We start from the raw sequence: 25,888 nt of genomic DNA, 5'->3' as shown, positions 1-25,888 counted from the left end.
TTCTTGGTTTAATTGTTTTATATTAGTAGCAGCACAAAATAAAGTTTAATATAATACTAAATTTTTTCAAAAGGCAGAGAACTGCAGAATCATTATTGCATGAAACAAAATACCAACATTTCTTCCAGCTGTTTGATGAATTCCGTGTTCAAATGCCACTGAAGTTGACTTTGCCTTTTATCCTCTCAGGATCAGTAAAATAAAATACCAGTCAAATACTCAAGTCAATATAATTAACCTCCCACTTACTCTTTACTCTTTTACTTGTTTCAGTCATTTGACTGCGGCCATGCTGGAGCACCGCCTTTAGTCGAGTAACTCGACCCCGGGACCTATTCTTTTTGTAAGCCCAGTACTTATTCTATCGGTCTCTTTTTGCCGAACCGCTAAGTGACGGGGACGTAAACACACCAGCATTGGTTGTCAAGCAATGCTAGGGGAACAAACACACACACATACATATATATATGTACATATATACGACAGGCTTCTTTCAGTTTCCGTCTACTAAATCCACTCACAAAGCATTGGTTGGCCTGGGGCTATAGCAGAAGACACTTGCCCAAGATGCCACGCAGTGGGACTGAACCCGGAACCATGTGGTTGGTTAGCAAGCTACTTACCACACAGCCACTCCTGCCAATTTTAAACTGATTCATAACAATTAGTCATTGCTATGTAACTCCAGTTGTGGCTAGATGTTTTGTCACCAAATTTTTTTTTTGCTGTTGTTACAGGTTATATAAGTTTACTTTCACTATTTGAATGAAAGTAAATCTTTCTTCTTAAACAGTAAAATAACATTCCTTTAGAAAAATACCATAGAGGATAACACACTCATCTGGCATGAAATTCAACAATCAAAAGTACAGTCACTCACTCCAGTGAGTCAGGATCAAGTAAAATCTATGGGACATAAGTAGTTGAATAACTAGGTACAATCCTCAAACCTGGAGTTCCAGATATGTCGTATCCCACATAGATGGAGATATGCAGTGGTTTATTATATGGAGCAGTGTGTAGGTTAGGTTCTCCATTTATGTTGAATTTCATTTAAAGTAAATAGTAAATGGATCTCTTATAGTTTCAACAATGCATATTTACTTGATCTATCAGCTGTACTGCTTGCTCAATGAATTAGCATAGAAGTAGCTGAATATTCCACAGACATGTGTAGTGTTAATGTAATCCTCAGGCAGAATCAGTGTGAAAGTGTGACAAAGCTGAACTTTTGAATTACAGGTATAGTCAACATAACAGGCTTCCTCACAGTTCCAGTTTATTCAATTTCATTCACAAGGCTTGGGTTGACTCAAGCCCGAGGAAGAAGACCCTTGCCCAAAATGCCATATCCACTCACATGGCTTTGGTTGACCCATGATTATAGAAGAAAACACTTGCCCAAGGGCCTTGGAGTGGAACTGAACCTAAAGTAAGCTTCTTAACCACCACCTCTTGATTCCACAGACTGATACTCATACACGTTATTTGACCTGGTTTCTATGAATTAATTCCTTCCCTTCCACCAACCACTCTACAGTGTACTTAATGCATTTTTCATTGACCCACCACTAGAAAGGTTGAAAAAGATCTCAAAATACTAAGCCTTCTTTGTTCAGTTTGACAACCACTTGACGGGATATATGCACACACAAACACACATACAAATGCTTAAAAAGAGAAAGAGCATATCAGATAGGGTAGTTCCATGTCTTTAGATATTTACAGTTGAGACACCTTTGGCTACAAATTTGCTAAATCAGGTTGGTTTAGAGGTAAACAATGTGCAGAAACTCTACATTAAATATAAAAACTAAATATCCATAGTGGTTTCAATTACTCTTCTTGCTAAATCTAAGCTATTCAATTTCTGCTTTTCTCTACCAATTGGTGTACATTTGTATATTTACTAAGTGATTCTTTCTTATATTATTACTTCAGTAAATCTGGTGAAGTCTAGCTTGAGATATATTCAAAGTTATCTCTCATATCTGCCTGTTAAAAATTATCAGGTCATCCCATAAGTTCTGTCAGAATTTTGAGTAAAGAAAACAAGTGATCAAATGTTATATTTAATTGAAATTTAATCACCACTGTACTTTCCCTGATTATCTATGACTTCCTTCCATCTATTTACAAGCTTTTTAATCCCATAAATGTAAAACTCTTTTGGTTTCAAAGCAAAGAACTCTGAAATGTCAGTTTCAACCACCTCCTGGCTTGCGAAAGTTATGTCTCCCAAATGATTCTGTAAACTACGAAGCAAATGGTAGTCTAAAGGAGCAAGGTTGGGAGAATAAGGTGGATGAGGAATTTTTTCCCAACTAAGTTCTTTGATCTTCTGTGATGTGATCTTTGCAGTGTGGGGTTGTGCATTGTCCTGATGAAACATCACTCCTTTTCGATTCACTAAAGAGGGGTCTTTTTTTATTCAAAGCTTCGTCCAAACACTCTAATTGCTGACAGTAGACTTGAGCATTGGTTGTTGCATTAGGGGTAACAATTCAAAGTGAATTACTCTTTTGCAATACCACCAGATAGAGAGAAGAACTTTTTTCCCCATGGAGTTCTCTTCTCGGTTGTGGTTGAGCTTTTTCCCTTTTATCAAGCCACTGTTTATGATATTAAACATTTTGATAGAAGATCCATTTTTCATCACCAGTCACAAGTCTATCCAAAAAGAGTGAAATGAGTTTGCGTGAATGGAGAGAAGAGCAGATGTCAACTTGGGATTTGCAGTTGCTTTCGGACAATTTGTGAGGCACCCATTTTCCAAGTTCAGGAACCTTTCCAAGTTGTTGAAGATGACAATGATCAGTTGTATGATTTGAATTAAACTTTATTGCCAATTCTTCAACTGATAATGCAGGATTTTCTTCAAGTAATGCCTCAAGGAGCTTATCAAACTCAACTGGATGTCCTGTTCGATCTTCATCTTCAAGGCTGAAATCTCCACTTCTGAATTTTGCAAACCATCTTCTGCAAGTTCTTTCATTCAAGCATTCTTTCCCATAAACTGAGTGTATATTTCAAGTCGCTTCGGCTGCAGAGTTTCCTTTTTTGTACTCATAAAGCATTATGTGCTTCAAATGCGCATTGGATACTTCCATGTTAGAAAGGGTTTTAACGAAAGAAATTTTAATTCTATTCATCATCATCGTCATCGTTTAACGTCTGCTTTCCATGCTAGCATGGGTTAGACGATTTGACCGAGGACTGGCAAACCAGATGGCTGCACCAGGCTCCAATCTTGATCTGGAAGAGTTTCTTCAGCTGGATGTCCTTCCTAACGCCAATCACTCTGAGAGTGTAGTGGGTGCTTTTATGTGTCACCGGCACGAGGGCCAGTCAGGTGGTATTGGCAACGCTCACGGAAAAATCATCTTTTTTTTTTAATTATTCTGTAAAATAATATTTAATTAGTTCAAATGCACATAAATGCATAAAATACTATTAAATTTCATTCAATTTTAAAAAAGGTAAAATCGGACAGAACTTATGGGATGACCTGATAAAATAATAACAGCTGATGATTAGTATCATTTTTTGCACATCACATAAATTCTAATTAACCTTTTAATGCTCCCTGCATTAAACATGTTAATACTAACTTGACTATCTAAATAGTAGTTAAGGATTAAGAAAATTAACTTTTTCTTTAATTGGTATATTATTAAATTAGTACAAAATTTAAGATAAGGCCCTTACAAATAGTTACAATGAAAGATTTTAATTTGGATATGAAAACTTTAACATGAGAAACTTCGTATTATTTCAATTAAAACATGAACAACAGATGGTAGGTCTACAAGATTGCTTTGGCTTTTTTTAACTATTTGTTTTCCTTTACATCTCATGCCCTGGATTTCCAGTCAGTCAGGAGCTTGGGATAAGATGAGCTTCCCTATCTTGAATCACCCTTCACATATTGCAAAAAAGACAAAGTATTCAATCACCAGTGATGCAGTAAAAAATAAATAAAATCTGAATAGCAATTAAAAAACAACAACAAAAGACTACTTTTATTCAGACGAAGCTTCAGAGTGCATAACTGATAAGTCTAAAGGATAATCTTGACAGTCTTCAACATTTGTTTGTATCAAATTTTCAACACCTAATTCCTTTTTGTCTTGAGGAAACGTTAAGTCACAAAGGTTATTTTGGTTCTGAAATGTCACATGGTTGTTTGAAAAAGAAGATAATGGACTAGAGAGGATGTTTGGACCTGGTAAATATTTATTTTGGATGCAGAAAACTGACTGATCCGAATGAGAGTCAAGTATGTGAGAGGTGGGAAATGTATGTAATTTACTTGGGCAATGTGAAGGTTTCTCTTTTAAATGATTATTGCTGTGAAAATAATGCCCATATGTCCGTACATGTTTTCGCAGAGAGCTAGGATCTGTATATCGTTTATTACAGCCTGGTATTTTGCAAACATATGGCTTTTCTTCCTTATGTGTTCGTATGTGCTTGAAGCGATCACTTGAATTGGAGTAAGCTTTGAGACAACCATCAACAGGACAAACATAAGGTTTTTCTCCTGCAAATAAAAGAAAATCAAATATTTCATTTATAGAGTAAATACAAATAATTCAAGATAATTTGAGCTAAAACTAGTAATATTATTTAGCCTCAGGCTAGACTTGATCAAACAGGCCGATGATGAAAGGTGAACCTGCTGTGAGCATTCTCTCTTTTTGTGTATTTAGAATTATCATTGTTTAAGATTACTGGCTTAGAATCAACACAATTCTTAAAGCATCAGACAGAATACCTTGGACACAGTGCAGAAACCTTGTGTAAGTGTTTCTAACATCTCCTTGGGTCAACCAAAAGATTGTGAATAAAATTTGGTATTCAGAAACGATGTGAAAGCCTATCAGAAGAATTTGAGAGTTAGACTTGGTCCATCACCTGGTCTAACACCATTACTTCACCCTTGGGTCATTTCAGTAGAGTTAGTTTTTTGCAGGCATTTGGGTCAGGGTTTTATTTAAAGATTTTATTTAACTTCCTCATTTCATCCTACTAGTCATAGAGGTTCTACCCTTCTTTCTTTGACAAAGCTAAAAAAAACTGGGACTGATGCAGTTGATGTTTGACTTGAACAGCAGTAAATCACTGTTTATGGGTAAATAATTTAAGAGGTCAATATTCAGCAAAGTGGATGATACTGGGCCTGGAGATAATGAGAGACAAGTGTGTCAGATGATCTGGTTTTGAGTAGAGGCTGCATGGCTAGACATGTTTATGGGTAAATAATTTAAGAGGTCAATATTCAGCAAAGTGGATGATACTGGGCCTGAAGATAATGAGAGACAAGTGTGTCAGATGGTCTGGTTTTGAGTAGAGGTTGCATGGCTAGACATGTTTATGGGTAAATAATTTAAGAGGTCAATATTCAGCAAAGTGGATGATACTGGGCCTGGGGATAATGAGAGACAAGTGTGTCAAATGGTCTGGTCTTGAGTAGAGGCGGCATGGAACCAGCTAACTTTGGAAAACAAGCCCATTTCAAAGAAATGTGAGGAAAAAATTTTGCTATACTATACTGTCAAATACATCTGTAGAGTTTTCAGCAAACACTGAAAGAAATAGATAGATAAAAAGATCATATCTTTACAAATGACATCTTCAGAGACAGAAGTTGAAGGACTGACCAGACAAGTTTTGGTCCTGCATTGGGATTTCATCAACTGCTTGTAAACCTATTATTACTTCCTTGTGGCTAGTTCTCTTCTAAGATATTTATATAAGGACAAGATAGTCATATTTGTCTTTTATAGGCACTGTTGGCTAAAATCTATAGACATATTATATAGATTCTATGTAATACTGCATGTATAGATATCTGAAAAACATCTTAATAGAAAAAGGAAACCAACAACTATGCAAAATTCACTCAATTTAAGCTTTTCTACAAATGCCTATCTTTTCTAGCAAAGATAACTTTGTTAACATCAAACTGGCAGTATACAAGGTAGTAGTGACATTTTCTCTCACCAGTTGCAGTGAAATGTGAAGAATATACGTGAGACACAGGACATAACACTAAACCTTCTACCAAGGAAGACTACAGTACATACTACAAAGCAAATAGCAGGACAGAGTGACTAAATGTGAATATCTTACTACAAGCAAAGAACAGTAGTACTGAAGACATGATCACCAAAGCACAGCTGAAGCAGGTGGGAGACATGTCTGGCAATAGGGAAAAAGAAGAAACACAAGGATAAGTTAATGCTCACAACTGTGAATGATAGCCCGGCTTTAGCTGGGAAAGCCAGGCAAAAGATTACACTGTGTGACTCTCAGCTTGAACCAATGCTATAAAAACAATACAAACACACTGACTACAACAGATGGAAACTGGTCTACACTACTAAAAATCAATAACAACCATTAACTGCCTTGACCATTATGAATATGTGGTCTAGAAACAAAAGTACGTTGACCCTGAATTTGTTTGTATATGCACATGCAACTTACTTCCAGATGACAGTGTCAATTACAATGATGGACAGCTAAATTCATATTTCTCTTTCCATAATAACAGACTATTGTGCTGGATGCATACATTAATATCTATAAATTGCTAAAGCAGTGTTTTTGCTGGTAGATGCTCTTCCAAACATCATGTACACACTTGTGTAATAGAAGCTGTGTTTGTTTCTCTTTTTTTTTTTATTCCGACTGGCCCTTGTGCCGGTGGCACGTAAAAGCACCCACTACACTCTCGAAGTGGTTGACGTTAGGAAGGGCATCCAGCTGTTGAAACTCTGCCAGATCAGACTTGAGCCTGGTGCAGCCATCTGGTTTGCCAGACCTCAGTCAAATCATCCAATGCATGCTAGCATGGAAAGCAGATGTTAAACGATGATGATGAAGGAGACTGAAGAAAATAGAATTATGTATGAGGGTGAGTCAGAAAGTAATGCAATTTTATTTGCATTACTTTTTGATTCACCCTCATACTTTATATGGTTTGAATATTATTATGAAGTTAATGTTTCAGCATCTAAACCTCACAGCCATTGTGTGTTTATGCAAAGTGAAAAGAAACTTCCAATATAACGGACTATATTAAATGCCCATGATGACAAATGAGTCGATATACTTCTCTTCATGCAGCATCCACATAATGGAGATATCAACAGCATTTAACATCCACTTTCGCATGCTTACATCAATTTGATGGAATTGTTGAAGCAGATTTTCTATGGTCAGATACCCTTATCGGTTCTGAAATAAGGAAATATTTTCCCATAGCTAGACAGGTTTTCCATGGAAGACTAGAAATGAACAACCTCACTTTACAACCATCACGTAATGTCTAGACAAGAGTACATATAAAATCCCCACCACTGCCCCTCACACCCACACATAAAGGGCTTCTTTCAGTTTCCATCTACTAAATCCATTCACAAGGATTTGATTGACCTGAGGCCAAAGTAAAAGACAATACCCAAGGTGCTCTGCAGTGGGACTGACCCAAGACTATATGGTTGGAAAGCAAGCTTCTAAACCACACAGCCATACCTGTGCCCATAAATTAATGCTATGTGCCACAAGTGAGATATTTAATAAAGTGAATAAAAAAATTAAAAAATTTCTTGATAGAAATTAACAAACCTGTATGAGACCGTTTGTGGATTTTAAGGTTCTCTAATCTAGAGAAAGACTTTCCACATAATAAACAGTTGTGTGGTTTTTCATTGGTATGAGTACGAATATGAATTAACATCTTGTATCTGAGAAAAAAAGGAAAAGATACATCATCAAAATCCACAACTTTCATAGTGTAATCTTTTACTTTTTACATCTTTAAAAGTCTATAAATAATAAAATGAAAATGGTTTCATGATTTCAACGATGTGGTTGTTTAGTTTTATAATGACATTGTTAGGTAGATGTGAGATGTCAGATCAGGTTAGTTTGAAGATAAAACAGATAGAATATTTGAGTCAGATATGATTGGTTTAAATACTAAAGGGTTAATGAACCACTTCATGGTCAATCAACATAGCAATCAAAAAATAGCAATCAAAACTCTATTGAATCACACTTCATCATTTTAACAAAAAGGAAAGTAGACTTTAGACAATTTGGCTCTAGATATCTTTAAACAGATCAAAGGCCTGCTTGATCAAGACTGATCTGGGCTAAATAACAACAACAACAACAAAATACCCTTTGATGTATTAAATTGAAAGAACTTTACCTGGAATTAAAGCCTTTGCCATGACGGAGACAGCCTGTCCACTTGCACTGATACTCTACATCGGATTGTTCCATACGCACATGCTGTTCATTGACATGATGGACTAGTTTATCCAAGAAAACAAATTTTTTGTCACACTCAGCCCAATGGCACTCAAACGGACCACTAGAAATAGCAGAAAGTATTCTTTGTGGATCACTGCTTGAGTTGGAATAATGCATTTTTACCAAAGTTGGAGAGAACTTCAAAGGGAAAGTGGAGCTTGGCATACTTCAGACAAAGAATCTCATTGTGGTTGTTCTGCAACAAAATTTAAATAAATATTATTTTGTGAAAAACTTTACATGAGAGAATAAATTTATTTTAAATGACAGCAATAATTTCTACTGGTGGTACAAGGCCATAATTTTGGCAAGAAGGATTGGACTGGCATGTTATTTATTGACCTAAGTTGTCCTTAACAGAATTTCAACTTTTTAACAAAGATGATACCAGAGAAATTTATAAATTTGTATATATGTATTTCATTGGAGCAAAAATATGCCTGAGTTTATTTCTGAGGTTTGGGAAAAATCAAAGGAAATGTGTTAAATTACTGAAAAGGGGGAAACAAACAATAATTTGGTGTATTTTAAATGGAAAGTGAATGCTTAATTTTAAATTCTGGTTCTAAACTTGGACTTAATTTGGTCTTTTACCTGAGTGGTCTGATTTTTGAAAAGTTTCCAGAAAATATGGAATATTTCTTGCAATATATAAACAAAAAAGCATAATATTCATAAATGGAGTTTGGGAAATAATCTTCAATTTTAGATTTTAATTTTTAATCATACATTTTTAATTGATTGTGATATAAAAAAAATATTTGGGGGGTAACAAATTAAAGATTTTAAGCTAAATAAAATAGTTTTTTTATTTTTATTTTCCTTATTCTCTTTATTCATACCTTCAGGGAATTGATTATTTTTGTTTTTACTAATCTTCTTCTTTCTCTTTAATTCTTTCTTTCTCTCCTCCTTTCATCTCTTTTTTTTTTCTTTGTCATTCCTCTCTTCCTGTTTTCAATTGACCAAACTAATACACTCCCTATTTCTAGGTCAGTTTAAACACAAACCTTGAATCTGCTACATTCTATATAAATTCCCTACCAGGAATGACCAACTTTAAGAGAATCTTACATTGCTTATAAACTTCACATTTGGATGGACTCATATTAAACTCTGTTGGACTTTTGGATTTTACTCACACATACCTCCACCAAACAATCATAAAAAGAATTCTTCTCTAAACCCAAAAAAACCATTTGACCATCCCTCATTAAACACACACACTTTCTCTCACAATGATAAAAAGAAATATAATTTATGGTCTACCCCCCCGCCACCACACACTCAATAACATTATGAAATGGTCAAAACTGAAATTCTTTTTCCCCAAGATCTTAGACCCCCCCCTTGGAGTAAGCATGCTGTCCAGCAGAGCAAATAAAATTATTTTCTTCTTCTTCCCTCTCCCTTCCCCTCTTTTTCTTTAGTACTCATTCCAAATACAAAACCACACACACACACACACACACATGCTCTCTCTCTCACTTTCTCCTTATCCATCACCCTCTTGTACTTACTGTCTTATATTCCTCCCCACCACTACAAACTCAATACCACTATAAAATGGTCAAAACTTTTCACACAGGAACTTAGTTTGATTTGAAAACCCCACTAGAATGGGAGAAAGCGCTAATACATGATCTAAGTTATATGATGTATAAAAAAATGTAATATACAAATAAATATCTGTAAATATAAACCATCTGATTTTCTGAGTACCTCATTTCTTCTAATATATATATATATATATATATATATATATATCATCATCATCATCGTTTAACGTCCGCTTTCCATGCTAGCATGGGTTGGACGGTCCAACTGGGGTCTGGTGAGCCTGAAGGCTGCACCAGGCCAGTCAGATCTGGCAGTGTTTCTACAGCTGGATGCCCTTCCTAACGCCAACCACTCCGAGAGTGTAGTGGGTGATTTTATGTGCCACCGACACAGGTGCCAGACGAGGCTGGAAGACAGGCACGCTCGGGTGGTGTTTTTTATGTGCCACTGACACAGGTGCCAGACGAGGCTGGCGAACGGCCACGATCGGATGGTGTTTGTTACGTGCCCACAGCACGGAGGCCAGTCGATGTGGTACTGGCTACGGCCACGTTCGGATGGTTTTCTTATGTGCCACCAGCACTGATACCACAAAGATACAAATTCCATTGATGTTCATCTATTTTGATTTGGTTTGATTTGATTTTCACTTGCCTCAACAGGTCTTCACAAGTGTCACAGGAAGGAAGGTATGCACAGGTGGACTGACTACGCCCCAGGTAGGGGCCACGGGTTATGGCTTCACTAGTCTTGCCGGGTCTTCTCACGCACAGCATACTTCCATAGGTCTCGGTCTCTAGTCATTTCCATGGTGTGACCTAACGTTCGAAGGTCGTGCTTCACCACCTCGTCCCAGGTTTTCCTGGGTCTACCTCTTCCACGGGTTCCCTTAACTGCTAGGGATTGGCACTTTCTCACACACCTATCTTTATCCATTCTCGTCACATGACCATACCAGTGCAATCGTCTCTCTTGCACACCACAACTGATGCTTCTTAGGTACAACATTTCTCTCAAGGTACTAACGCTCTGTCGAGTAAGTACACTGACATTACACATCCATCGGAGCATACTGGCTTCATTCCTCACGAGCTTACGCATGTCCTCAGCAGTCACGGCCCATGTTTCACTGCCATGTAGCATGGCAGTTCGTACACATGCATCATACAGTCTGCCTTTTACTCTGAGCGAGAGGCCTTTAGTCACCAGCAGAGGTAAGAGCTCCCTAAACTTTGCCCAGGCTATTCTTATTCTAGCAGTTACACTTTCAGCGCACCCACTCCCACTACTGACTTGGTCACCTAGATAACGGAAGCTATCAACTACTTCTAGTTTTTCCCCCTGGAAAGTGACGGAAGTTGTTTTCTGCAGATTTTCGGAGGTCAATGCACCCGAGCATCTGCCACATACGAAAACTATCTTCCCAGTTAGCCTACCTTTGACATTGCTGCACCTCTTATGTGTCCATAGCTTACACTGGGTACATCTTATAGAGTACACCTTTTCTACAGATCGAGTAGGGCCATCTTCCTGAAGACATTTGTGGATTGTCTACCTTTCTACTTATTAGTACTTTGGTTTTAGCTAGGTTGACTCTAAGGCCCCTCGATTCTAAACCCTCCTTCCACACCTGGAACTTCTCCTATACAAAACTAAGGTTACAGAACAAACAAATGCAAGGTCATCCACATAACATTTCATATCTCGAACATTTAATCATAGAATATACATTTATGACATCACGAAAGATGAAACATAACTCATCTGTACAAGCATATAAGAAAGTGCGAGAAAAATGTGTGAAAACAGCTCATCACGGTTAATGTTAATACTTTAATATATATATAATGTTAATATATATATATATATATTTTTATATACCTAAATATTTATATATTACTTTATACTATATTTTTACGTATTTATTTTCTAGGTGTTGTAATGTTTTTTAAAAAATATATATTTCTTAATCGCTAAAGTATTAACATTAACCGTGATGAGCTGTATTCACACATTTTTCTCGCACTTTCTTATATGCTTGTACAGATGAGTTATGTTTCATCTTCCGTGATGTCATAAATGTATATTCTATGATTAAATGTTCGAGATATGAAATGTTATGTGGATGACCTTGCATTTGTTTGTTCTGTAACCTTAGTTTGATATATTTGCCTCATTCAATTGAGCACTTCTATAGCAGTCCTATTAAACATTTTGTTCCTGATAAGAAACAATCACTGTATTATTGATATATATATATATATATATATATATACATACATATACATGGTAAATAAAAGATGGAATATAAAAAAAACTTTTATTAATCACGACAATTGTTTCAACACATCTAGCATCAATCCCTCACAGGTGGGACACTATTTATTTGTATATTTCCTTCATTTTGGTGCTTTCTCCCTATGAAATGAGAAAATATATAGCAGAACTGTTATTTTAATGAGTTGTATCTATTTATCACCTGATGAGACACATCTGCACTACTGGATGCTCTTGAACCAGTTGTTAAGAGGGATGGATACTAGATGTGTTGAAAGAATTGTAGTCATTAATAAAAGTTCTCATATATTCCATCTTCTGGCTTTCATTTACCATATACATAACGAGCACTGGGAAAGTGACCATTCTTAACCAGTAAGTTACCAGGTGTAAAACATTTGTTTTATTAATTAGTGCCCAAGCATGGCCACAGCTCGTCAACTGAAACTAGATAAAAATAAAGTAAATAAATAAAATAATATGTATATATAACTTCTACTCTTATTTGTTTCAGTCATTTGACTGCAGCCATGCTGGAGCAACGCCTTTAGTTGAACAAAAGACCCCAGAACTTATTCTTTGTAAATCTAGTACTTATTCTATCGGTCTCTTTTGCTGAACTGCTAAATTACAGGGACGTAAACACACTTGCATCGGTTGTCAAGCAATGGTGGTGGGGACAAACATATATATATATATAATGGTATGGTTAAGGTGGAATCAGAGGTCACCAGTTTAATGGCTGTTGTTGCAGATGTGCAAGATGGAAGAAGAACAGTGATTGAAGTTGTAAAGAAATACTTATTTACTGGTACTTTGTATAATGCCATGCCTTGACAGGCAGGTGTGAGTATCATATAAAAACAACATTGTTATCTTTTCTTATATGTTGTTGCTGTTTATGTTTGGTCAACTGCTAGCTGCCTAACTAGGAATTAGAAAGAGTGAATGCTAAGTGTAGGAAGTCGATAAAATGATACCTTCATTGTGCCTGACATTTAAACAGCAATGGTGTTGGGATAAGACACTATCATAGTTGACCTTCTCTCAGTTGAATTATCTCACTAACTATATTCTGTCTGTGGTTGCCTCTGTGTCATCTCCTTTTTGCCAACTAACTTTTCCCTACAGTGTTTTAGTATTTATAATTATCCAAACTAGTTAGAAGAAGAGACATATTGTTGAGAACAATGAATTTCGTTGGGGGTCTGTTATCTCTATTCTAACTTTTGGTGAAATAGAAGAGGTTAGAAGGGTCAAGTGGCAAAGACGTTATTCTGCTTAGTGAAGGCATCTGGTAAATGTAACTGCTGTCACACAGAGAAAAACTATTGTTTTACCATGAGAAAAGTGCTGTTGAGCTGTTAAGTGAAATTTGGCGATCAAGGATTGAATTTACACCGTGCCTGCATGAAACTACTACATCACTCCCCTCCACAGAGGTTCCAGGAAAAGAAAACGAATGATTGAGGAAGAGAGAAAAATTCACAGCTGAGGAAAAATTTATTATTTGATCCTTTCACCCGCACAATTTTCACTAAGAAAAAAAAAAAAACTCAGATTTTTTGTGTGGAGTGAAGTACCCCCGACTTTCTAATATGATGCAAACTCCTTATTTTTGTTCGGATAAAGGTGGGGGACTAGACCTCACCATACCATAATGATTGGAAATTTTGTTTTTTTTCATTAAATGAATTTCGGTGACCTCCCAATATGCCACAAAACCCTTTTTAAGTCCGGAAAACAGGGTGGGGTGGAACCCTCGGATATACCCCCCCCCCTTCTTTAGAAGTACATCCACATGATTTTCACTAAAAAAAAAAACTCAGATTTTTGCATGGAATCAAATACTCTGACCACCTAATATGCTGCAAACCCTTTTTTTGGAAAAAAAAAGTGGGGTTGGGAAACCGGACCCCCCCTTCCCTATCCTGGAATCATTGGAAATTTTTTTTTCCATTGAATGAATTATGATGACCTCCTAATATGCCACATATGGGGTGGGGTGGAACCCTCAGAAATTTCACTCCATTTTCAAATATCTTTTGCTATTTCTTTCTTTACCCATATTTTTAGATAACACATCGTGTATTCGCCATCTTGAAGCCTGTTCCTTTAATACACTTCCGCCTTGTCCAAAAATTCCTCTTCCGGACAATTTTTACTTAAAAAAAAGGCAGCCCCAACATTTGCTCTCTCATTCATTCATCTAGCACCCGAGCGCAGATAAGTTTGAATGCTTATTTATTTTCACTTCTCGATCGATCATACATGCTTTCTTATCTATCTAACTATTTTTATCTAATTTCTCTATCTATCTAATTACTTTAACTAATTTATCCATTTCTCCTCTCGACTATTTAACTAATTTATCCATTTCTTCTCTCGACTGTAATCAACCATCGTGTATTCGCGGTGCACCCGCCCTGCCTACCCCCACCACCAATACCGGATATCTCTTAATTTTTGCTCCATCTATACCGGATGTCGCTTCTCCCACCACCATTATAGGTGTCTACTCGTCGAACCCCTCTTCAATACGCTATTTCACCATGCATTACCCCTCTCTTGATATCCTACGTTCTACTTGCCTAGAACCTGTCATCATTTCTCTGAACCACCCCTCCCCACTGGTGCTCCCCTATATTTCTGCACCCCCCCCCACATAAAAAGCACCATCCGAACGTGGCCGATGCCAGACCCCTCTGGCACCTGTGCAGGTGGCACGTAAAAAACACCCACTACACTCGCGGAGTAGTTGGCGTTAGGAAGGGCATCCAGCTGTAGAAACACTGCCAGACTAGACTGGAGCCTGGGGCAGTCCCTAGCTCCCCAGACCCCGGTCGAAACCGTCCAACCCGTGCTAGCGCGGAAAACGGACGTTAAACGATGATGATGATGATGATGATGATTTTGCAGAAATGGAGAGTGTGGATTACATTAGATTGAAAACTAAAAGAAGTTTGAAATGAATAAGTAAAAATGCAGAGGTTATAGAAGTTAGAGTGATGCTGAAGTCAGTGGAGAGATAAAGAATAATAAATAATTAATCTAAAAAAAAAAAAAACAAGTTAAAGTTTATGCATGTGTGCGAAACAAGTAAAAGTATAATATTAAAACAAAATATCTTTTTTCTACCTCTTAAAATCCCTGGCTTAAAAGCCAATGACTGGTTATTTTTAACAACTTGACCATTCCTCCTTAATCTTTTCAGCTACAAAAACACAAACACACGCACTCTCTCACAAGACAATGATAAAAAGGAAATACAAACAGTTTGTGGCCTTCTTTTTCTTTAACACTTCTTTCAGATACACACACACATGCACTCTCTCACTTTCTTCCCATTCATCACCCTCGTGTACTATCTCATATCCCTCCCCACCACTACACACTTAATAACACTATAAAATGGTCAAATTTTTCCACAAGAACTTAGTTCAATTTGAAAACTCCACTAGAAAGGGCAAAGGCGTTAATATATGATATGTTATATGATGTATAAAAACATGTAATATACAAATAAATATCTGTAAATATAAAACCATCCGAATTTCTGAGTACCTCATTTCTTCTAATATAAAATACCTGTACATCATCTCCAAACCTTCTAATATATATAATAATCTCAGATTGCAGAGTAGATTTGAAAAACTAAAGCACTTTCCCTTTGCCATTTTTGGCACTGAAATTGGGTAACTAATGAGTTTTATTTTTGTATCTGGAAAGCGGGAGGGAGAGAGTGTGGATGATGAAGTTTACCTGAACTTTCAATAGTATAGCAATATATTATATTATATATATCACCATTATATATCATCATCATTGCTTAACGTCTGCTTTCCATGCTGGCATGAGCTGGATGGTTTGACTGAGGACTGGCAAGCCAGGAAGCTGCATCCGGCTCTAATCTGTTCTGGCAAGGTTTCTACAGCTGGATACCCTTCCTAATGCCAACCACTTTGAGAGAGTAGTGGGTGTTTTTTTAAGTACCACTGGCACAGGGGCTAGTCAGGGGGTCCTGGCATCGACCAAATCGAACAGTGCTTTTTACATGCCACCGGCACTGGCATGTAAAAAGCACCGTTCAAGCCTCGGGCCTCATGGAGGCAGTGACAAGTGACCAAGACCTTTGGCAATATACCGTGCTTATGTAGACCTGTCAAACCAAGTGAAACCAAAGTCGTGGTCGATGCCAGTGTCAGGTCATTGGTTCCTGATGAGATACTCTTTCTACTCTTTTACTTGCTTCAGTCATTTGACTGCGGCCATGCTGGAGCACTGCCTTTAGTCGAGAAAATTGACCCCAGGGCTTATTCTTTGGAAGTCTAGTACTTATTCTATCGGTCTCTTTTGCCGAACCGTTAAGTTACGGGGACGTAAACACACCACCATCGGTTGAGAAGCGATGTAGGGGAGACAAACACAGACACACAAACACATATATATATATATATACATATATACGACGGGCTTCTTTCAGTTTCCGTCTACCAAATCCATTGGCTTTGGTCCAAGACACTGGCCCAAGGTGCCATGCAGTGGGAATGAACCCGGAACCATGTGGTTGGTAAGCAAGCTACTTACCACACAGCCACTCCTGCACCTATGCAATTCTTTAAAGAAAGATTTTTTTTACTTTGTTTAAATTTTCATTTTAAAGATGGATATCAACTAACAAATATATGTTTACTGGAAATAATACGAAGCAACCAACAAACGTAATCATAGAAGAGTAACATAGGTGTATGGCTTTACATCTATGTAACTACTTTTGAAATAACAATGTTTGGATCCTACAGCTTTATTAAAAGCTGAAACGCATTATTTGTAAATTACTTTCCAGCCAATGAATATACGTAATTGAAGTAAAGAGAATGTGATTGAGAGAGAAGAGTACATGACACAAGATCAGAAACTCAATTTAATGAGAATTGAACTAGCAGTTACTTAAGGTCAAAATATTTTTTAATGAAATTCTCTACAAATATGTTTCGGACTATGTAAGATTCTGAAGACATAGGAATTGGGGAGGGGGGGGGGGGGCAATTTGGGATTATTTTTGAGAACTGTTCCCCTCTCGGGGTTGTTTCGGAACAAGTCGTCCATTGTCTCTGTTTTGTGCGTTTGTGCTTCCATAGATTTCTACCATATATACACACATACACACGTTCAAACGTTCCATTCAATATCGTGTTTATTATAGATTATGGGATCTGTCGGTCAAAAGGTAAAGATCCCTTATATGTTGCATACGATTTTTTTCCACTTTAAGTAAATTCCCAGGTAAACATTTCTAATAGAGAGGCAGAAGACACCAGAAACAAAAATAAGGAATATACACGCACAGTTAAATATAGAAGTGTTTCTGTATACTAGACCTTTAGCTGTTATTTTTAGCATAACGAGTTTTCTGTTTCCCCCCAAAATTCCTATGTCCTCAGAATCTACATAGTGCGAGGTATATTTGTAGAGGATTTCATTAAAAAGTATTCATTTTCTTGAAAGTTAAGACGAATTGGACTCCAGTGAATTTTCCGAAATCCTCACCCCACCTCTCCTAAAACATGTTCCCCAAAAACTTATGTATATTCGGAATCTACATGATAAAACACATATTCGTAGAAAATTTCATTAAAAAATATCATTTTTCTGAAAGTTATGATCATCCCAAGTTGGTGCGGGGAGAGCAGAAATCTGTAGTTATGCCGTGTTACCTATAACACAGAGAATTTGTTTACGTTACCCTCCCACAAAATATCATTTTGTTCATCAAGGAAAGAAAATAAAACAAACCGAGGTTTTAGATTTTATATTATTTATCAACAACAAATCCTGGATTCTACTTCATTTGACCAAGAGTACATCAGACACTCAGTGTAGATTTTGTAAACCAAACTACAGAAAAGTTGAAATTGGACTTTTAGCTGAACATAACTTATAATTACAAATATACGGTGCAGTCAACCAAAGCGTTAATAAGCAAATGCGACTTATGATTATATAGAAATTAAAAGGGATATTTTTGTTATTAAATATGCCGAAAATTGATTTGTTTGGTTCCACTGAAATTAATTAGATGAGAAATAAAGAGTGGACTTAGTAAATTCAGAAACGTCAGTGGTTGCCGAGAGAACGATGAAAGATAAAAAATTAAAAGAACACAAATACCATCAAGAAGTTTATGGGCATTCTGATATCACCTACATACATAGTTTAATTCGTATAAGAAATTTTTTGAAAGACTCCTTTTTAATAGGAGAAATACAGAAAACTGCGTTAAACATTTTCAACGAGGAAAATGTTTTTAGTTAACACCGGTAATGGATAAACTTTCAATACAAACAATAAAATATCCTGATATCATTTTATCCATTTATACATAAATACCTTTTAATAGCGCCATTAAATATTCCTTTCTTTTGTGTGTTTAGACTGTGATATTAGCTGTGCGTTTTAGAAACAACAGAATACCGAAACCGTTTGAAAATGGTTAGCGCCACTCCATGACCATATATGGTGTATCGGGTGATGTGATTATAGTTTCTTATAATTTCGTAAAACATTTTGCGCAAAAATTTCGCCGAGTACTGCTGAATTTTAACGTCTTTTTAAAGTTTATTTATTTGCATAAATAGTATACATGCAAAATATACCGAAATAAATACTATGCAAAAATAAATAGAGCAACTATTTTGAGCAGCGGTTTTTTTTTTGTTTATGGCTGCAGTGTTTGTTTATGGTTCTTGTTTCTAAGCTTTTGGTCGTAAATTATCAACTGAATTAACCCGTTAAATTAAATTTTGTTGATACTTTTCAGTAGGTTTGAGAAGAGTTTAATATATGCAAAGAGTAGAGCACCACTCTTAAGAATTTAAGCAGAGTGAATAAGAAACCTTTTTATAAAACGATGTAACTGTTGAGAATCAGAAAGTTTGGATTGTTATACTACCAAAAACAAAAGATTTGAGTTCAGTATTTTTGTCAGATATAATAGCTGAAAAAAAGTAATTAATTCTTGTGAGTTAATAAGTAGAAATAAAGTTATTACAACTAAAGGAGAGGCATTTGAATAAAATCGAAGTTATTTTAGAATCAATTGCTAAAGTGCTCCAATATCTTGAGAGATTGAAGGAAGAATTTATATCACAATATGTGCTTGTTATGGCGTGAGCAAAATTTAAGTTACCATTAACATAGTTAATATTGGGAACCTTAAAAAATTTAACAAGAAATGATTATCTGATGAGGAAAAAACAACATTAATTAGTTTATTTCAGCAAGTATGGGTGGCTACTCCAGATATGTATTGGCCACATTATATCCTCCTCAGTGAAGTATAGACTTCATCATATTTGCCAAAGTGGCGATGAAATAATTTTAAAGAAAATGTTTAAGTTTGTACACTGATTGATTAAGAAAATTGCTGGTTAATAAATGTCATTCATATAACAAACAATTTGTTACTAAGGAGAACAGAGAGAAATATGAGGCTATAATGGGTTTTGCTATTGAAATGCCTGCTTCTCAACCACATAGTTAAGGTTTGTTCTCACTGTGTATTTGGGAAAATGTCTTGTCACACTCTTAGATTGACCAAGGCGGTGAGCTGGGCAAAATGATTAGCTGCATTTCATCTGTCCTTATGTTCAGAGGTCAACATTGCCTTTCATCCTTTCAGGGTCGATAAATTAAGTAGCAGTGTTAGTACTGGGGTTGATGTAATCGACTTAACCCTCTCCTCCAAAATTTCAGGCCTTGTGCCTATAGTAGAAAGGATTATTGTTATGTATGAATGAGGCAGACCCAGGAAGACATGGGGTTAAGTGGTGAAGCATGACCTTTGAATGTTGGGCCTCACAGAGGCAATGACAAGAGACTGAGACCTTTGGAGATATGCTGCGATTGAGAAGACCTGGCAAGTAAGGTGAGATCACAGCCACGGCCAATGCCAGTGTTGCATGATCAGCCCATTTAAAAGTACCCTTTAAGTGTTGGGTGATATGATATGGATGAGAAGACCTATTGAGTCAAGTAAAATTGAAATCATAGCCATGGCCAGTGCCGCCTGACTGGCTCCCGTGCTGGTGGCATGTAAAATGCACCATGCAAACATGGTTGATGCCAGTACCCCCTAACTGGCTCCCATGCTGGTAGCATGTAAAATGCATCCACTACACTTTTGGAGAGGTTGGCATTTGGAAGGGCTCCCAGCTGTAGAAACATTGTCAGATCAGATTGGAGCCCGGTGCAGCCCACTGGCTTGCCAGACCTCAGTCAAAGCGTCCAACCTATGCCAGCATGGAAAGCAGGCATTAAATGATGATGATAATGAATTTAAATAAGTTTTGCATGTCACTCTGCAGTGTAATAAAACATCTATGTTGATAGACTTGTATTACATTAATTAATTGACTGAGTGCTTGAGCATTTTTAGTGTCTCAAAAACTATCTCTGAAGGATCAGCTGCATTGGCTATTTGAACCATATAGCCGTCAATTTCCATAGTTAATCCCATTGGTGAGTCAGCTTGGAGTAGTCCCTCTTTCTCTCAAACACTCTCCTCTTTCAGCAACCTTTCATAATAGCATTTCTATTTGTCTTTCTTCCAAGCACCAATGAGGACAAGTTACAGTCAATCAGGAAATACAAGGGGTCATTCTCAATCACTACTGTAGCAGTGTCATCAGAAAATTTACTGAGATGAAGTGTGTGTTGCAACAGGAAACCTTTAATGCTTTCTTTTCTGTGGGACAGCTGCATAAGTTCTTAGCAGTTAACAGTTTTAACTTTTACTTGTTTCAGTCTGACCCCTCATCAACCTCCAGGTATGTACAAGAAAAAAAAAAAAAATAATTAAGTAGATGTGCAGTTTCAGGTATTAATCGACCCTTAGAATAGTCCTATCGACCACTTTCAAGACCCCTGATATAAATCTTCATTCCTATACATCAAGTCAAGGTAAATGGGGCAACTTGGCTATCATGATAGCTCTTTCATAGTGGTAACAGAGAACCAGGTGGTTGCAATGCCTATCTTTAAATGTACCCATCCTGCTTCTTGGACGCCAGAATGCTAATATACTACAAAGTTAACTCAAGCAGTTGCTTTACTTATTTACGGCTGAGTGAACTTGAGCAATGTGAAATGAAGTGCTTTGCTCAAGGATATAACATGTTACCCAGTTCAAGAATTGAACTGACAATAGTAACATCTTGAGCCAAACATCCTAACCATTAGGTCCCAGGCTTTCACTAACACATCAATTACAGCCATAACTATAGTCTTTCTCCATTTTTTTAATGCTTTAATCAAAATAGGAAAGACAGTGTCTATGAACTTTTCTGTGAGTTGGGGAAGAGAGGAAGTTATCCTTAGGGGCATAGGTTTAGACCATCATGGATCATGTTAGTTTATTGGTTTTTAACCTATCAATATACTGTGTGTTCATGGTGGCTGAAAGAAGTAGTTGTGATTATACATTACTTTTCTCTAATGGTAATGTGAGAGGAATTGCAGGATCAGAGCAAAGGCTACGTTCATTCAATAGAACAGTGATGTCAAGCTGCCTTCTGAATGATAACAAAAACATGACCTAAATTCTTGCAACTTAGTGAACTCTGCTAAAGACACCTAAGGGCTGAGTTGTGGAGGCATGTGGCTTAGCAATTAGGATGTTGGACTCATGACTGTAAAATTGTGGTTTCAATTCCTGGCTTGAGCAACGCATTGTGTTCTTAAGCAAAACACTTCATTTTGTGTTGCCCCAGTCCACTCAGCTGGCAAAAATAATGAGTAATGCTGCGATGGACAAGCATCCCATTCAGGTGGGGAATATATACGCCATGAAACTAGCCCTTCTGAGTTGGTATGATTTGAGAAGGTAACTTTACTTTTACCTTTAAGGGCCAGGTTCATCTTACAGAATTCCACACTCTTTCTGTCTACTGAATTTTAATCACAAAGTTACGGTCAGAAGACTAAAGTACTGAATCTAAAATCACAAAACTGCAAAGTAAACTTTTAACTATACAACTATGCCCAGTTCAGAAATACAGCTGAATGTATATATATATATATATATATATATATATTACATAGTACATTCACATGACAACAATATCCAGTCAAGGCTTGAGAAAGATTAATCTCTTATGAAAACATATCCAGATTAGAGTAAGTATCATCTTGCTTGGAAACAGCTAAATGTTTGTGACAGGAACAGCATTTGGCCACAGGAAATAAATCCTGTCTAAGCCACACAAGTATATAAAAATAGATGGTGAAAAGATGATGGTGATGATAAGGCTAATGATTCAGTAATAGGGTGCCTAAAGACAGTAAGGAAATAGAGTAAAAGCTTACATTTTAAAATGGAATTTTTATACATTTAACAATACAAAGACAATTAGAATAGGTTATTGATGACTTCCATCTCTCAGCATACTTTTGGCAAATCATTTATTCACAAATTCCATACATGAAGTGTGAAAGAGTTAGCAGAAATAATGAGAATAAAATGTAAACATCAATAGGAATAAGTGTGTCTGTAACAATGCAATCAATTAAAAAAATATTTGCCATTTAAATCCTTATATTATTGAACAACACTATTGAAATAATATAATGGAAATAAGACTACTCTAGTTTAACTTTGAAGGTCAGCTGGAAATATATAAATCTATAAATCTGTCTGTATATATTATCTTATATTCAGAAACTACAAAATGATCATCCACAAAACTATTATTATTCACCATCTCACAGGGACAGCAATCAAATCTCCCTCAAACCACACCCTACTATCAGTTAACAAAGGAATTTGAGAAAGACAGAGGTGAATTGGTAGTGTCTGTAATAAAAGAATTACATTAATTTAATTTGTACAAGTGTCAGTATATGGAACATTTGAAAATATGTGTGATGCCAAACTCTTGGTTTTTCTCCCACCTTCAGTCTCTCTCTGAAAAAGTGAAAGAGAGAGAGAGAGACCCACATCTAAAATCTACTAGCTTGAATAATACAAGACTTGGATAATACTTTGTGGGGTGGTAATAGTTTGAAGGTCTTCTAACCATAGGTTTGACCCATTAGGATTTTTCTGAGACTAAACAACTACAACATAATGATGAAATCATTAAAAGAATACAGAATTATTGACAACAATATTTGTCTTTTGAAGGCATTTAAAAGATGTCATATTAATGGAAGGTTGTTTTTAATAATGTGATCTTATTGCACATACCGACATCATTATAAGGCAGATTTATAGATATTGATAAGTCAATCATTATATCAAACATAGACGTCTACATAAGCAAATCAGGTTTCAGAGAACCTTGATAAAATAATGGAACTTTTACATGTTAGACCTGATAGACATGGCAACTAAATACATCTCCTTCACATCATCCCTATTGGTTTGGCATTCATTCATTCATTCACTTACTCATTTGCTTGTGGGAGTATGCATGTATGTACATGTGTGTATATATGTCTGTGTTTGTGCTGACAAACTGACACAGCTTGACAACTGGTGTTTGTTTATGTCCCTGTAACTTAGTGGTTGAATAAATGAGCAAGAAAATAAATACCAAATATAAAATAACACTAAACACTTCAGGGCAGCAACAGCATAGCTGCAGTCCAATGACTGAAACAAGTAAAAGAATAAAAGAATGCAAGAATAACGGTCACAAAACAATCATCACATCATCATCATCATCATTTAGCATCTGCTGTCCATGCTGGCATGAGTTTGATGGTTTGACTCAAACTAGTAAGCTAGAGGTCTACACCAGGTTCCAGTCTAATTTGGCATGATTTCTATGGCTGGATGCCCTTCCTAATGCCAACCACTCCAAGCATGTATGTGACACTGGCCACGACTACAATTTAAACTTTCCAGCTTTAAGCATCATCTATTTTATAAAACACATAATGAATTTGATAAGTGTATTGCTTGCAAACTTTTATATGAAAGAAACATCTTATAAAAAGTTTATTTATTTTTTTTGTAAAATTTTATATTACACTTGATGAACAAAAGTAATAATAGTGTAGCGGCACAAGCAGTCAGTGCCATAATGGATGAGATCTCATGGCAGCCCTTGCCATCTCCGAGACTGGAGCGAGACTTCACCTGCATCCATTTGTCATGTGTGAGATCACAACGAGGCTCGTGATGGAAAACTACATAAAGGAAAACCCAATTTAGACCTGTCTCTTTTAGCACTACTTCACAGCAGTGCTGGCTGAATACCACCACTGACTGGGCCTTTCTGCATGTGTACCTCCAGAGGTAATTTGTGCCTACACTAACGGAGCTACTATACAATGCACACAGCTTAAGATGGTTGCTGAGAGCAGCACACTTCACCTATCCTGTAAAACGTAAATAAAACCAGTTGTAAATAGCGTTTGTACTTGATGTCTTCTCTCTTCGCCTGCCAGAAGCCTGAACTACACAAAGAACAAAAGATGATGGAAGAAGACGATATTCTTCCGATATTGTAAACCTTGCCTTCCATTATAATAGTTATAGTTTTCCAACACATCATTAATTGCGTTTCTGACATGAGCTAAAGGAGTACCTGTGTAAATTAATACAGAACAAACATTACAAGACATCATTCAAAGAGCACTAGCTTTGTGCTATCCTTAGTGATGTTTACATTCATCACAATATGAAAAGATATACTTTTATGTGCATATAATATTCTTCCAGTATAATTATACACACACACTCTGTATTCTTCCAGTTTCTGTCAACCTAATTCTGTTCATGGTGAACCTGAGACAACAATAGATAACACCTGCCCAAGGTACCAAGCAGTGAAATCAAATCTGAAACAAAGATGTAGAAATGCAAACTTCTTAAACAAACAATTTTGCTTGCATAATATTGGTTTCAAATTTTGGCACAGTGCAGGCAATTTCAGTGGGAGTGGGGATAAGTCAACTACACTGACTCTGAAAGGATGAAAGGTAAACTTCACCTTAGTGGTATTTGAACTCAGAATGTAAAAACAGATGAAACACTAAGCATTTTGCATGGTGTGCTAATGATTCCACTAGCTTGCCACCTTACTTTATCTGCATAACAATAATTTTTTATTTTGTCTTTGTATTCAGTTTGCAAGATTCTTTATGTGAATTTGTGTGTTGAAGCATATTTTATTGTGTCTGGAGAGAGTCATTCTCTTTTAGTGCTTTATTATTTAACACACTCACCAGTTCAATTTCTACTCATTTATTTATTTATTTTTCCTAAAATTTTCATTGCGTCTTCCAACTTTTTCAATAGTTGTTGACTGTCTGTTATCAGAGCTGCATTCTTTTTGTTTGTGCACATGTGTATACACATATGTATGTGTATGCATATATATATATATATATGTATGCATGTGTGTACCTCTGTCTCCTTGTGTGTGCATGTTTGAGTGTATCTCCATGCGTCCTTGTGTGTGTGTATATCGTCATGTTTTGATCTTCATTTGTGTATGTGTGTGTTTGTATACCTATTTATCTATCTGTTTATTTATATATCCATCTACCTCACGTAAAAGCACCATCCGTTCGTGTCCGTTGCCAGCCTCGCCTGGCCCCCGTGCCGGTGACACGTAAAAGCACCATCCGTTCATGGCCGTTTGCCAGCTCTGTCTGGCACCTGTGCGGGTGGCACGTAAAAAGCACCCACTACACTCACGGAGTGGTTGGCGTT

General features: G+C 36.5%; 1 protein-coding gene across 3 annotated transcripts; it reads right to left on the bottom strand.

Moving 5' to 3' along the window:
* Positions 1 to 3,995: 3,995 nt before the first annotated feature.
* On the bottom strand, positions 3,996 to 19,123 carry LOC115214384 (zinc finger protein GLIS2). Of its 3 annotated transcripts, none has more exons than XM_029783583.2 (4): positions 18,556 to 19,123; positions 8,225 to 8,524; positions 7,636 to 7,754; positions 3,996 to 4,543 (listed from the first exon to the last, which is right to left on the bottom strand). In XM_029783583.2, exons 2-4 carry the CDS (start codon positions 8,491 to 8,493, stop codon positions 4,023 to 4,025), a joined length of 909 nt encoding a protein of 302 aa, XP_029639443.1. In that variant the 5' UTR covers positions 8,494 to 8,524; positions 18,556 to 19,123; the 3' UTR covers positions 3,996 to 4,022. The 3 variants fall into 3 exon arrangements, with proteins under 3 accessions (XP_029639443.1, XP_036362331.1, XP_036362324.1); XM_036506438.1 differs by lacking the exon at positions 18,556 to 19,123 and adding an exon at positions 17,962 to 18,094; XM_036506431.1 differs by lacking the exon at positions 18,556 to 19,123 and adding an exon at positions 13,146 to 13,691.
* Between the last annotated feature and the right edge of the window lie 6,765 nt (positions 19,124 to 25,888).

This window comes from Octopus sinensis, linkage group LG1, assembly GCF_006345805.1.
Source record: "Octopus sinensis linkage group LG1, ASM634580v1, whole genome shotgun sequence".
In the NCBI taxonomy this organism is placed as follows: Eukaryota; Metazoa; Mollusca; class Cephalopoda; order Octopoda; family Octopodidae; genus Octopus; species Octopus sinensis.
This window is presented reverse-complemented; position numbering and strand designations above follow the sequence as displayed.